The sequence below is a fragment of the Lytechinus variegatus genome, chromosome 10 (genome assembly GCF_018143015.1).
Source record: "Lytechinus variegatus isolate NC3 chromosome 10, Lvar_3.0, whole genome shotgun sequence".
Taxonomy (NCBI): Eukaryota; Metazoa; Echinodermata; class Echinoidea; order Temnopleuroida; family Toxopneustidae; genus Lytechinus; species Lytechinus variegatus.
The window spans coordinates 5,372,437-5,386,834 of record NC_054749.1 but is presented as its reverse complement, the minus strand read 5'-3'; the positions used below and the strand labels follow the sequence as shown (position 1 = coordinate 5,386,834).

General features: G+C 34.7%; 1 protein-coding gene across 1 annotated transcript in view; it reads left to right on the top strand.

The window, feature by feature from the left end:
* Positions 1-9,010, top strand: part of LOC121423100 (fringe glycosyltransferase-like) — a 35,478-nt gene extending 26,468 nt beyond the window's left edge. Inside the window, exons 5-10 of the mRNA XM_041618389.1 lie at positions 942-1,089; positions 2,028-2,110; positions 3,393-3,463; positions 4,625-4,719; positions 6,497-6,585; positions 8,753-9,010. Coding sequence (XP_041474323.1) covers positions 942-1,089; positions 2,028-2,110; positions 3,393-3,463; positions 4,625-4,719; positions 6,497-6,585; positions 8,753-8,834 — 568 coding nt within the window. The 3' untranslated portion in view covers positions 8,835-9,010. The remainder of the gene's footprint in view (positions 1-941; positions 1,090-2,027; positions 2,111-3,392; positions 3,464-4,624; positions 4,720-6,496; positions 6,586-8,752) is intronic.
* The last annotated feature ends 5,388 nt before the right edge of the window (positions 9,011-14,398 follow it).

Genomic DNA, 14,398 nt, shown 5'->3' with positions numbered 1-14,398 from the left:
AATTGTGTTCTTCATACTATCAGTCGCTGATGATCCTTCGGGTGAAACAGTCTGTACGACCAGCTTAGTTAAGCATCCAACCAATAAATTATATTTATATACTCAGCTCCTACACAGTCGAGCACTATTAGATATTGCAGTATATCACTACTTACTTGCTTACATATATATACACAACAAAAAAAGTAAGTCCCCCCTTGTTAATAATTTCCGAACCAATGCGAGTTTTTGATATATTTTTACATGAGCGTGTAGGTAATTTTATAAGCTACCCTCTGAGTAAATGTTACGGACGTATTTTACGTCATGCTTCAGTGAGCACCGTCGGAAGGCAAAAATGTCACTTTTCAAAAGTCACAAGCCAAATATCATGACTTTGATTCCATTTTATAGGAACTGATTCCACATTCTCATCATGTAAAATAGTCAGAAGGCTTGTAAAAGGTACTTTCTAAAAGACGATACAACTTTTTGGGCTAAATTTCACGGTTGAATAAACACAAGTCCAAATTTGCTATAATTTGATTTTTTACACTTTTTTATCAATAAAAATGATCGAATATGACGAGTTATTTTTGGGAAGAGTATCTTCAACAATATTCATCGTTTCACGGTTCAATGAACATTTATTGGAAACAGAAAATACGATTTTCAAATATCATAGGCAAGTATTGTGTCATTTTGGTAACTGAAACTGATCTTTTATCAATTTTTTCGTTATGTTCATGAGCAATCAACATGCTTCAATGATTCAAAGGCGTTTATATATCTGTGTAGTCTTTTGGGGGTGTATGTGTGTGTCCCCCACCTTTGAGGAGAAATTTCCGCCCATGCATATTATCATTATATGTATATTCTTCTTATTATTCATTCATCATTATTATTTCAATTATTATTATCATCAATATCATCATCATTATTATCATCATCATTTTTTCCAGGTGGTTATGCCACGTCGATGACGACAACTATTTGAATGTACCGAATTTGGTAAACTTACTCAGGCAGTATGATCATAATCAAGATCATTACATCGGCCGAGAAAGCCTCCCTAAACCTAAGGTGGTCGTCGATTCGGCGATACGGAAGGTAAGAGCTTGGAGGAGGTACCCCAGATTGAAAATAATATATTCGAACAGATAAAGGGCCGTGATACTTGATTATTTCAAACATAAAATGAAGATGGCCCTGGAAAGTCACTCACTATGTGTTGAGCAGGTCCCAAGGACTGATTTTTTTAGTGGGGGTGCTGATGTACATTTGACCAAAAAAGTTTTTTCACTACAAAATTAGGTTATTTCTGTCCCGAGAAATTTGACGAGCAAAAAAAGGGTTTTACTACAAAATAAAGGTTATTTTGCTTATATTTATATATTTTTTAAAACATCAATCAGAATTCCTGGGGTGTTGCCTATTGATAATGATACACGCAGCGCCCCCGCTTACCAGGGACATGGTGTTGAGCTGGCAATATTGTGATTTGGATTATTTGTTTTAACTCAGAATAGGTTTTGGAGCTAGGAAAGACGATCCAAAATGTGCCTTCAAGTTCCTACACCGAACTTCAAGTCCGGTGTTGGCCTTGGTGTTGGTGTTGAAATTTGGATTGCTTCCCCTTGCTCCAAACCTTATTCAGAGTCTGTAAACTGATCCAGATCACATTATTTACATCTCAACAACTAATGAGTGACTTTTCGGGACAATCTACATTTTATGTTTGGTGTTATAATCGTTTAATATTGACCTTACACCAACACCAAAAGGTTAACACTGAATTTGAAATCACCTAATGTATCTGTATTTTTGTGTTTTTTAGTTGAATATTTTTTGCCATAGTCCCGGACTGTTCAAATCTTGAATAATTTTTTCAAAAGGATTGGTGAAGAAATATAAAGTATTCAACGCAAATATCACAATCAAATTTCCCATCAATATTTGATGTTTAAACTTCTTTGTTATGTGTGCACAAATAATCTGTTACTTCAAGTCAGATTTTATTTCGCCTTCTCATTCTGTCTCATTTTCAGGAAGTACAATTTTGGTTTGCAACTGGCGGCGCAGGGGTTTGTTATAGCAGGGCGTTGATTTCTAAGATGATGATATATGCAAGGTATGCTAAAACAAAACATAATTATTCACCATGATGCACATAGTCACATCGTTTGCTTTAGTCAAAAGGGGCGCCCTCCCATTAAGATTCTGGTTCGAGAGGTGTGTCTCCAGATTCTTTATTTTTTCATAATAATTCATAATAAACGTAATAATATTCATTATTACTATCATTATCATTGTTATCTTCATTATCATTTTTGTGATGATAATAATAATACTGATAAATGTTATTATTATCATTATCATAATATAGTAGTAGTAGTAGTAGTATTAGAATAGTAGTACCAGCAGCAGTGGTAGTAGTAATAGAAGTAGTAGTGGTCGAAATAGTAGTAGTAGTAGTAATAGTAGTAGTAATAGAAGAAGAAGAAGAAGTAGTAGTAGTAGTAATAGTAGTATAGTAGTAGTAGTAGTAGTAATAATAGTATAGTAGTAGTAGTAGTAGTAGTATAGTAGTAGTAATAGTAGTATAGTAGTAGTCGTAGTAGTAGTAGTAGAAGTAGTAGTAATAGTAGTATAGTAGTAGTAGTAGGAGTAGTAGTAGTAGTAGTAGTAGTAGTAGTAGGAGTAGTAGTAGTAGTAGTAGTAGTAGTAGTAGTAGTAGTAGTAGTAGTAGTAGGAGTAGTAGTAGTAGTAGTAGTAGTAGTAGTAGGAGTAGTAGTAGTAGGAGGAGGAGAAGTAGTAGTAGTAGGAGTAGGAGTAGTAGTAGTAGTAGTAGTAGTAGTAGGAGTAGTAGTAGTAGTAGTAGTAGTAGGAGTAGTAGTAGTAGGAGGAGGAGAAGTAGTAGTAGTAGTAGTAGGAGTAGGAGTAGTAGTAGTAGTAGGAGGAGTAGTAGTAGTAGTAGTAGTAGTAGTAGTAGTAGTAGTAGTAGTAGTAGTAGTAGTAGTAGTAGTAGTAGTAGGAGTAGGAGTAGGAGTAGGAGTAGTAGTAGTAGTAGGAGTAGTAGTAGTAGTAGTAGTAGTAGTAGCAGTAAGAGTAGTAGTAGTAGTAGTAGTAGGAGTAGTAGTAGTAGTAGTAGTAGTAGGAGTAGGAGTAGTAGTAGTAGTAGTAGTAGTAGTAGTAGTAGTAGTAGTAGTAGTAGTAGTAGTAGTAGTAGTAGTAGTAGTAGTAGTAGTAGTAGTAGTAGTAGTAGTAGTATACTGTACTTTTCCTATTTGGCCCTGATTTCTTAAACCAGCTACCGCACACGTTTTAACTTATATCGTTCGATTCTTTTTGATTGACTACAAAGTTGTCTTTTTATTTATCATTTAATCATGATTTTCTTTCTGCTCATATAGTAAAGAAAACTTTCAGAAAACATGCGCCAGAATAGGTCAACCCGATGACGTCACAATTGGCTTCATTGTAGGTAAGTACTAGGACTCACTGACCCATTATGTATGGCCATGATGGCACTCGGGGTCTGCCTCGTCAAGACCTTTCGGTCTTTTGCAGTCTCCCAAATTTCATTTGTATTCATGTATGTTTGATTGCTTTCTTATCAAATATGTATTTCTCTGATATTGTATCTTGTGTTTTTTTATTGAAAGGAATTTGAATAAATTGAATTGAATTGTATTGAATATTTTAAACTCGGGCTTAACTTGGACCGCGTATTCTAGCTATGTGCTGAAATTAATATTGGAAGCTAAACATGGCCAGATTTGTTCATATGGTATGTTTCTTATGTTTACTGTGCTCTTTTCTAATTCTTTAACGATGAAGACAATTGTTTTATTAATCTGGTACTGTTCTTGAAGATAGCCATTGGTCATAATTATGCGTATGTTTTGTTCCTGTTCAGAAGCTATGAAATGATGTCTAAACGTAGAGCAAGAAGTTTCTATGACCTCCTTCACAGCCAAAACTGTGGTGTTAACTGGTGTACATAGAGGACCACACCAGTTATTTTACACCGGTGTTAAATTGGTGGTGTTAGGTTTACACCTATGTTATTACAACACCTATGGTTGTTACATTTACACTCTTTGGTGTTATGTTCAACCTCTAAGGTGTTATTTTAACACCTTAGGGTGTGGTCCTCTATTAACACCATTTCTATTCTTTTTTTCTATTTCTATTGGTGTCAGTTTTAACACCACAGTTTTTAACAGTGTTGGTGAGAGGAACACTATCATTTTAGTACAAACTATCAAGGAGGCTGTAGGATCTAAATAATTCTTACACAGTTGAATATAAGTTTTATTTGATATACTTTCTATTATTACTATGATTATGTTCGTCTGCATGTTCTTGACTCCCATGTTACCATCTTACCGTTACATTTTTCTTTCTATCTATCTATCTATCTATCTATCTATCCATCATCCATCCATCCATCTATCTATCTATCTATCATCCATCATCTATCTATCTATCTCTATCTATCTTTCTTCCTCTCTATCTATCTATCTATCTATCTATCTATCTATCTATCCATCCATCCATCCATCCATCTATCTATCTATCTATCTATCTATCTATCTATCTATCTATCTCTACCTCTGTCGTCCTTTATTTATGATCACAGAATCCTTATTGAACAGGACACTAACCAAAGTGTGTACCCTCAATTCTCACTTACAAACGATGGCTGATATTCCCGTGGGAGAACAGAAAAAACAGGTAACTCTTCCATTCTTTGTCTTAACCTGTTTATTCAAAAAAAAAAATTAACTCGATAACAATGTTTAACATAATTATCAATAACATAAATAATATATTGCTATTAACAACAAAGTGAATGGGTAGATGAAAGGGATGGTCCGGGCGAATTCACTGAGCGGAATGCCGAAAATTTCATCGGAAGCGGATAACAAATAACAAATTCATTGAATTTCAAAGTTTAGCAATATTTTGTGAAAACAGTCGTCATGAATATTCATTAGGTGGGCTGATGATGTCACATCTCCACTTGTTCTTTTGTACTTTATTGAAATCAGGTTTATTCAAAATTAATGTTTACCTCCAAGAACTAGAAAAATTGGATTGACAACTGATTAAGCGCATTAGATATGCATTGCTGTAACTTATTTCGTTGTAAGCATGGTAAGGGAGACATATTATTTACACAAGTATGAAATAATGAAAAAATTATGATTTTATGTAATAACATAAGAAAACGAAAAGTGGAGATGTGACATCATCAGCCCACCTAATGGATGTTCATGAGGACTATTTTCACAAAATATTGCTAAACTTTAAAACATCAATAACTTTCTTATTTGTTATCCGATTTTGATGAAGTTTTCGGCATTTTGCTCAGTGAATTCTACTCGTTTGTATTAAGATATAAATATTTTTAGCCCGGACCATCCCTTTAATACTAAAGTATCGAAGCAAAATATTTTAATTTGCCTTGCCGATTGAAAGTAGCATCCGATTAATATTTAGATCAACAACTTGTTATTGCTTCTCCGAAAAAAAAATCCATGTAAGCAAATATCCGTATTGCCTAGTTTATCTCGCTCCCTATAATGACGATACTAATAATGATATAACAAAAATACCAACACTCGAGGGCGCGCACACACAGCGCACACCAACCCCTCCACCACCCTAGCCTACACTTCACACACTAAAGTTGACCGCACACCTTACGATTGGTCTGCGACCCGATTCCAGAATAAAATGTAGTAGAATTTGATGCTAATATTGAGACTTGGAATAACATACTGTGTAATGTTCTTAATCATCATACGAATACCTGTATTCAAATATGTGACTGTGCTATCTTCCTTCTTAGAATAAAAGCGAATTTAATATCTAGTCGTTGACGCCATAGCAGTCATACGATTGCCTACGATTTTAATTTAATTTGGCCTTTGCTCTTAAATAAAGGCTTGTAATCTTACAAAATGGTTATATTAGTTTTCTTTCAATTAATTCTAACCTGAAATAAAATGATATGTTCCATTCACTTTTTCAGAAAATGAGCAAAATGCGATTTGTTCCAAAATCGGATCGCGAACAGTCGTAAGGTGTGCTGTGGTCTTAACACCGACAGACACATACCTTAACTTTATCGAGCATCTACCCTCTCCATGGTCCTGGGAAGCGGGGGTACTGGCTGAACCACCCTCAGCATTTACCTGGGGGAAGAGGGGGGGGGGTGTTACTGCGTAAGCCCCCCCCCCATGGGCATCACCCACTGGAATTCTTGTAGGTATCCTAAATAGTAGAAATTGCACCCAGACTACCTCCATTTTGTACTGACTACTGAGACCTTTTTTTAGTGTCAGAATTCATTCTCTTGCCGGCCGTGAGCGTGCCGAATAATGAAGTTCTGAACTGGTTCCGAAGGTCAGACGGAATATTTTTCGGCTAATGTAACATCGGTAATATATATCTTTTGAGGACCTATAAAGCATTCTTTTTGTGTTTTTTGTTCCATGTGATACAGGTTACCTTCGGTTACGATCTTAAGGACCTGAGACTTAAGGGCGTCAATGTGATCAATATGACAGCTGTGGTAAATGATGACCCTACCAGGTAGGAATAGTATTCAGGTCTCGGATCAAAGGTCAAGTTCGAATCACCCCCATTCAAAAGTTCATTCGAATAAAAGGAAAAAATATAAGTCGTGTAACGCTGAAAATTTCGCCGAAATCGAGTGAAAAACACGTAATTTTTTTATCCCATTTAAAATGCTTATTTTACGAACCTTCAAAATGAAATGTGCAAATTAAATATTCGATGACGTCCACACGCCAATGCTCTGTAGGACTCTTCATTGGATCGCAGTAGGTTGTAACAATGAAAATTTCATATCTTTAAGGAGGAAATAAACTGTGATTCACACATTATAATGGAAAAATAATGTTTCATTTAATAAAATGCAATATCAACAGGGGGCATCAACTGTGAGATACGCACCTACCAAAATGTAAATAGGCCTATACATTAACTGCTTTGTAAATTTAATCGAAAGTTTCAATTGCCAACTTTCTTCTTTTTACATCTGAGACTTTTTGGATTTTAAAATCATTTAGGGGATTTTGTTAATGCATTTTGTCGAATAGAGGATTGAATTCAAGCTTTTACAGTAATATAATCAATACTTTGGGGAAAATTCAGGCTATTTTACGATCTACTGTAGATAGTGGATTATTATGTGCATAATTATATCCCACTTTACCTCATTGACATTTATGACATACTTGAAAAGTGTTCGTGACACATTTATCAAAAACGAAATCCATGTCATGTAACACACATCTATAGGTCACACACAAAGATTAATCGAGCACACACGCATACCTTTTGAGTTGCCAATTTGCAATATGCCGCAAAATTTGGGGGTACTAGTTGTGTTTAAAAATACCCTACCCGGGCTTAACCTGCCCAGGAATTTTTGGGGAAAAGCGGGTAGAATTCAAGTATTTTTAATCATGTAATCAAAACTTCCGAAAAATTCATGCTGTTTTAAGATCTACTATAGATAGTTAAAACATAATAGAATGTATTTGTGCATTATGTCCCACTTAATCTCAATTTTAAAAATTTTCAAAAAACGAATTCATGCCATTTTAACACGCATCCATTTGTCACAATTAACTCTTCATGCGTTCACCTGTATACCCCCTTTGTGTTGCATTAATTTAGGGTCTCATTCACATTCGTGCCATGAGTCACAGACTCCTAACAATAAACCTGGCCATGGTATTGTTTGTGAGGAGGGTTTTATTGATTTTATCCTCTCCTTTTTCAATGATCTTCCGGCTGTGATCAGGATGTATTGATTTTTGGGGAAAACTCAAAGATTCTGTAATTTGTAAAGTGCGATAATCCTTCGAACGCTAAACTAATGTCGCACGCGCGATCAATCGATTGGTACACATGTACGGTATACAAAAATGCCAGGCTATACATTGGAGCTAGCCACGCTCTGGGGCATGCAATTGTTCGAAAAACAATGGGACAGGGGACGTCTATGGGAAATGTGTGGTTGTGCAAAAATGCGAACGAAACACGCCTACGGATGTGCAATAATGCGAACGCAACGCATGAAGACCAGTGCTGCCAATTTGCAATTTTCCACAGAATTTGGCGTTCTAGTTGTATTTAAAATATATAACCCGCCCCGGTAAACCGAGCATACTGTCAGAGATAAATAAACTAGTTTTTGGCAGTAACAGTCCTCGCTATAGTGATTTTTTTTTCATCTGAAAGATATTGTGATAAAAAAAAGATTTGAGGGTTTATGGTCAGACCTTGTTTATTTATCAAGTGCCTTTTATATGGGATTCTCTTCAGTTTGGACTTGGCACTATATTGATTCGCAGCGGGATTATAATGGTGATTTTTCTCATAAAGAATGATATAGAGAAAGCTTTGTAAAGCCATATAAAAATATAGCATGTTGAACTAAGTACAAAGCTTTGACTTTATTTCAATGAAGGTTCGAATGTTTATAAATAAATTTCAATCTGGCGTAATTTCATAATTGCTTGACATTGTCATCAATCAATAAGAAATAATTCGTCCTCAACTTTAGTTTGAATTTATTTCATTTTGTTTATTTATTGATAAATTTTATTCATTAGTAAATTAATAAAATGAATTGAATAAACACAATTGATTTGCAAATTTTGCAAATGAAGTCATATTTCATAATCCGTATCTGTGCATGTCTCCTATCTTTCCTTTCATGCTATAGACTCAAATCATTCCATTGTACCTTCTTCCGTGGATACGGAAACTGCCCAGAAATCATTCCTGAACCTCCACCAGCCAACTAATGCTATGGTCACAAGTACCTTTACGAACACCGTTTACCAACGATTTCAAACCACTTACTGTATTATAGAAGTCGTATACGCGCGGTGTTCGTTAAAGGTCGAGTCAACCCCAGCAAAATGTTGATTTGAATAAATAGAGAAAAATCAAACTAGCATAACACTGAAAATTTCATCAAAATCGGATGTAAAATAAGAAAGTTATGGCATTTTAAAGTTTCGCTTAATTTTCACAAAACAGCGACGTGCACTACTCAGTGACATGCAAATGAGTCAGTTGATGATGTCCATCACTCACTATTTTGTTTGTTATTGTTTGAATTATACAATGTTTCATTTTTTGAAAGATTTGACTTTAGGGACCGACTTGACTGAACCATATAGTATTAAACAATGCTAGTTCCACATGTATAGGGAGGAGGTAATCACTGTTTTACTTGACAATGAGGAGAAATTTAGAATATTTCATATAATGAAATGCAAAAGAAATAGTGAGTGGATGACGTCATCGGTCTCCTCATTTGCATACCGACCAGGATGTGCATACAACTGTTTTTGTGAAATTAAGCGAAACTTTGAAATGCCATAACCTTCTTATTTTACATCCGATTTTGATGAAAGTTTCAATGTTATATTGTTGGATTTTTCTCTTTTTATTCAAATAATTTTTTGTTGGGGTAGACTTGTCCTTTAAGGTTTGAGACCGTATAGCATTACGGTCATCCATCAGACCGACAGCGCTAACATCCTGGAGCCACAAAGACTATCAACGCTTCTCTTTCCATATGAGGATCCATTTCGCGTTGTCTTCTAAATTTACATTTATATCTCAGAGCTGCCAACGAATACTGACATTAAGTATTCATTGCTGAAAATTGAAAAAATACTGATTGTTTCATTTATGATTTCCTCGCCAAAATACAGGTTTTCAGCTCTTAAAATACTGAATGTTATTGTTCGGTTTGGCGGCTGTGATATCCATGCCTTTTGTTAATTCCTTCATGAATAATATATTTATGTACATCAAAAATCTAAGAAAAGGAGGTTCAATTTAGCATCCCACCAATGCTACATAGTTGAACCACAACTTAACACAATTGTTTAATTTAAACCCGAGTTTGGAATACAGGCCTAAGAGTATAAAAGTGACTGATAGTAAATTCATGATTAATGATTTCCATTCGTTTCCCCAGTATAGTGTTACTGAAATTAAATCCAGTGACATTATAAATACTCCGATCGATGATTTAAACCTTTGCTTCAAGCCACTGACATAACTCAATATTTCCAACGCTTCGAATGAAATAAAACTAATAATCTTCTCAAATGGTACTATATTATACACAGTAAAAACGCTGTATAAGATTTTATACCACGCTGTTTACTATATGAACCTTACAGTAGTTGTTTAAACAGTTTAAACAATCATGTTTAATTTCTTGAAGATAAGATATTAAAATTAAATTTTTTGTTTAAGATTTAAACACTTGTTTAAACTATTAAAACAATTACTGTAAGGTTCATATAGTAAACAGCATTGTATAAAAATCTTAAACAGCGTTTTTTACTGTGTATGAATGATAATATCAGCCAATGATCAGACGAGTTTTATACAGGGTATCCATAAAAAAAATCAATAATTCATTTTCGAATTGCCTAACGAAACAAGCCCTTGGTTTTCTTAAAGTGATTGGTTAACATTGGTTTGACTTTTAAAAAATCTCAGCTAGAAGGTCACACTTGTCACCTGTGTCTATGATTTGTTACAAAAATGAAGCCCAGATAAAATTGCGTTCAAAAATAATTATGAAGTGCTTTAAAAATTGAAGTATAAAGTGACCAGAAAGACCATCTTAATTTCATCCCAGACACTTATGTGTACTATTTAGGCATCTATAAGACGCCTGTTTATGAAATCGGGCTTGCCTTGTAGTTTTAGCTTTTCATTATCAATAATGGTTGTTTTCAGCGTTTATTAGTTCTAATACATGCACTTGTACACATGTTTCATCTTGATTTGAGAATTTTTTAAATCTGCTGCTCACAAAGTTAAACAATACCTTTATGGATTGCAGATCTTAGTGTGAATATTCTGCTCATGTTGTGCCTTTAATTTTTTAAGGGATGGTTTAAAGAACTATGATTCTACTTTTTGTACTTAAATATCATATTTTACATTCATATGGGCTTGAACTTGTCTAAACCTTTATTTTATACTGGTATATAGGCCTAAATATAATTATTCATAACTATGTGAAAGGGTTTGTTATTTTACTTTTGCTTTGTAATAATTTTTTTAGTATTATTTTGCTCATGTCACTTTTTTCATGCAAGTCATTATTACTGAAATGAAAACAGGACCACTTTTATGATACGTGTATGCAATGGCCGATTTAGTTTAAAGTTAAAGGGGAAAAAACAGACGTTGATCTTGATCATGATGTTCTTTATTTGAGTGAGATTTTGTCATCAAACATTTATTTCATACAAAAATATGCCTGCAAAATTATATCTGTATTGTGGACCAATTAGATTATGTAACAATCTAAGCGAATATCATTTCAATAAATTAACTGCAATAATCATTTTGTATAAATAAGTAGGCAATAGGTTTCTGTCGCCATGCAAATGTAAATACACAGCAAAAACTGTGGTGTTAACCGGTGTACATAGAGGACCACACCAGTTCTTTTACACCGGTGTTAAATTGGTGGTGTTAGGTTTACACCTATGTTATTACAACACCTATGGTTGTTACATTTACACTCTTTGGTGTTATGTTCAATCTCTAGGGTGTAATTTTAACACCTCAGGGTGTGGTCCTCTATTAACACCAACTGGTGTCAGTTTTAACACCACAGTTTTTACGGTGTAGGCAAAACTTGTTTTTTCACAGTAACGCCCGTGTACAGGGTGTAGGACGACGACGTGTGATGGTGGGTGTGTGTTCGTGAGTGGTCTATCCCGCAGACTTTTAAATGTGTTTCTCACCTCATCAGGCAGATCGGCCGACTGATAATGTCACATATAATGTGACTTTCCTCGTGAATATGTCCAGCAGTCGTTGTAGCTTTAATGTGCTATTTTTTAAAGGAAATTACAATATATTTTGAATCTTGCCTTTTAAAGAATTTGTTGCATCAACATAGTGAGACACGTTATATATTATAGGGGACATAGGCCAGGGGCCGCGGAAGCGGGGGGGGGGGGGCTTCAGCCCCTACACTTTTTTCCAAAACTGTGTGCAAAAACGTAGAAATGACCATATGATTGTTATTGTTTTGCATGGTCAGCCCCCCCCCCCCACTTTGAAAACCGTTCTGCAGCCCCTGTAGGCTACATGTTGTCATGACAAGATGTGCTAATTATTATTTAGATAATTTGAATCAGTGTTTTCTATTGCTGATAAAATCGAATTGAATTCTATGATGTATACGTAACCTGCCATGACGAAATGTAACTAGATTTATAGATTTAGGATTTATTTATTTCCGTTCAACAAAATAAACAAAATACAATCAAATGAATAGTATAATATTAAAAATATCACAGAAAGTTCAATGATATATACATAAAATATTTTGAAGATAAATGATACAGAAACTAGGCATTTGTATAAGTCAAATTAAAAAGAAAATAAGTCGACTTGCCAAGACAATGTATCTTGCAAATAACATAACATATCTTCCCATATTAAAAAGCCCCCCCCCCAAAAAAAAAAAATGTCGTGTTGTTGAATGATTCTTCTATTTATATTTTGGTTTATTGTGTTGTGTGCAATCTTATACTTTTCTGCCGAATATTGATAAAACTGTTAGTAATCTCAATGTGTGATTAATCTCATTTCACTGAACAGTGTATTTCAATGGCCTTTTTTTCATTCCATTTCAGAATGAAATGTAACATACCAAATCCCATGATTATTTGATTTGTCACCGTTTGGACATGAATAAAATTGCCTATTCCATTGTATAAGTTATTCGGTTTCTTTGTTTGTTTATTTTTTTTCTTGAAAGAGCAGTAACAATGCTACTTGATTGTGATTCTCATTCTCCTTATTTTTTCTTTTCCTTCTTTAGATCTCCCCCTTTCTCTTTCTTGATAATAATAATAATAATGGTTATTTATATACGAGTTATACACAAAAGAATCACAGCGCTTACAATAAGACATAGAATATAAATGTAAATCATTCCAAAAAAATAATTAAAATTGTGTACATCTCTCTTCACAACTCTTTCCTTTTGCTTTTCCCCCCCCCCCCCCCTCTCTCTCTTCCCATCTCTCAATGGAATCTGAGCGCGAGCTGGAATTTTATAAAGTGTGTCCCAGAAAAAAACGATACCGAGTTTAAGCGATGATTTATCATAACTTAATCACAAATACAATAGACAAATGACCTACCGATGTAAAGCTTAGAATCTTAGCTTAGAATTACTTAGATTATTCCCCATTCACGCATGAGTGAGCAAAAACAATTTGAAGAAAGAGGATACAAAAAACTCATTTGGCGGGGGGTTCTGGGTTTAAAAAACAAAACCAAATTTTTTAAAGGTTCAATACCTACTCTTTAATTTGATACCTCAATCGCAGAGAATGGTCTGTTAGGTGATTCACATATCTTGTTCAACATGGAGCTTGACTATCCAGCTTGGATGTCAATATACAAATCATATTTCTCCTCGGAATCGAACTTTCATGAATTTTTGTGATTTACAAATTTATTAATAAGTGCCCTGTAAGAATGTCAGTTTTATGGTCTGTATATTAACATTTTCCGCTCGCGCTGCGCGCTCGCGATTTTTTTTATATATCAGGTACCTATTATTTTTATGTGTTCCATAAAGTTACGAGGCTGTAAAATACACATCATGGGTATAATACCTCTTTCTTACTTTTCTTTCTGTTTTTCATCGTTTCTATCAAGTTAAAGAGTACACTATTTTATGCAGGTTGCCAAAAAATGGGGGGGGGGCGGGGCCGGCTCGGCCCCCTCCTGAATCCGCGCCTGCATATGATAACATGTCCTAAGGATGTCACGGTCCTATGTCTCAAACTCAAAGTAATAATGAGAAATATCAGCTCTTTATCAAGTGCGATTTATATCCACCTTACAATTTTCCTACATAGTGTTTGAAATATAAAGCTGAAATTGACCCCCTTTTTCAGATCGGAATATCAAATATTTTAAGCTCGCGATTCGCGCTCGCTTTTATTTTCATGATAAAAGATGTATTTAGAATGCCTAGATTCTAGATCTAAATGTGAAACACGAGCGCGCATGTTCATTCAGTTATCCAGTTTCAGATCAGAATATCAAAAATTTTCTTCTCGCCCTTTGTGCTCGAATTATTAATGTTGGAACATCCCCCCTTTCTCATCCCTTTCATGATTTACAAAACATGAATAGAGTGTCCCGTTCCAGGTCTAAATCTCGTTTTTTTCCGCTCGCGCTTCGCGCTCGCATTATTTGATTGTTGAAATGTGTAACGTCTTCATGGCTACCAGTGCAAGCAGTCCTGAAAAGGCACTTTTCGATCGGTTCAAAACGTATACAAACATTTTCT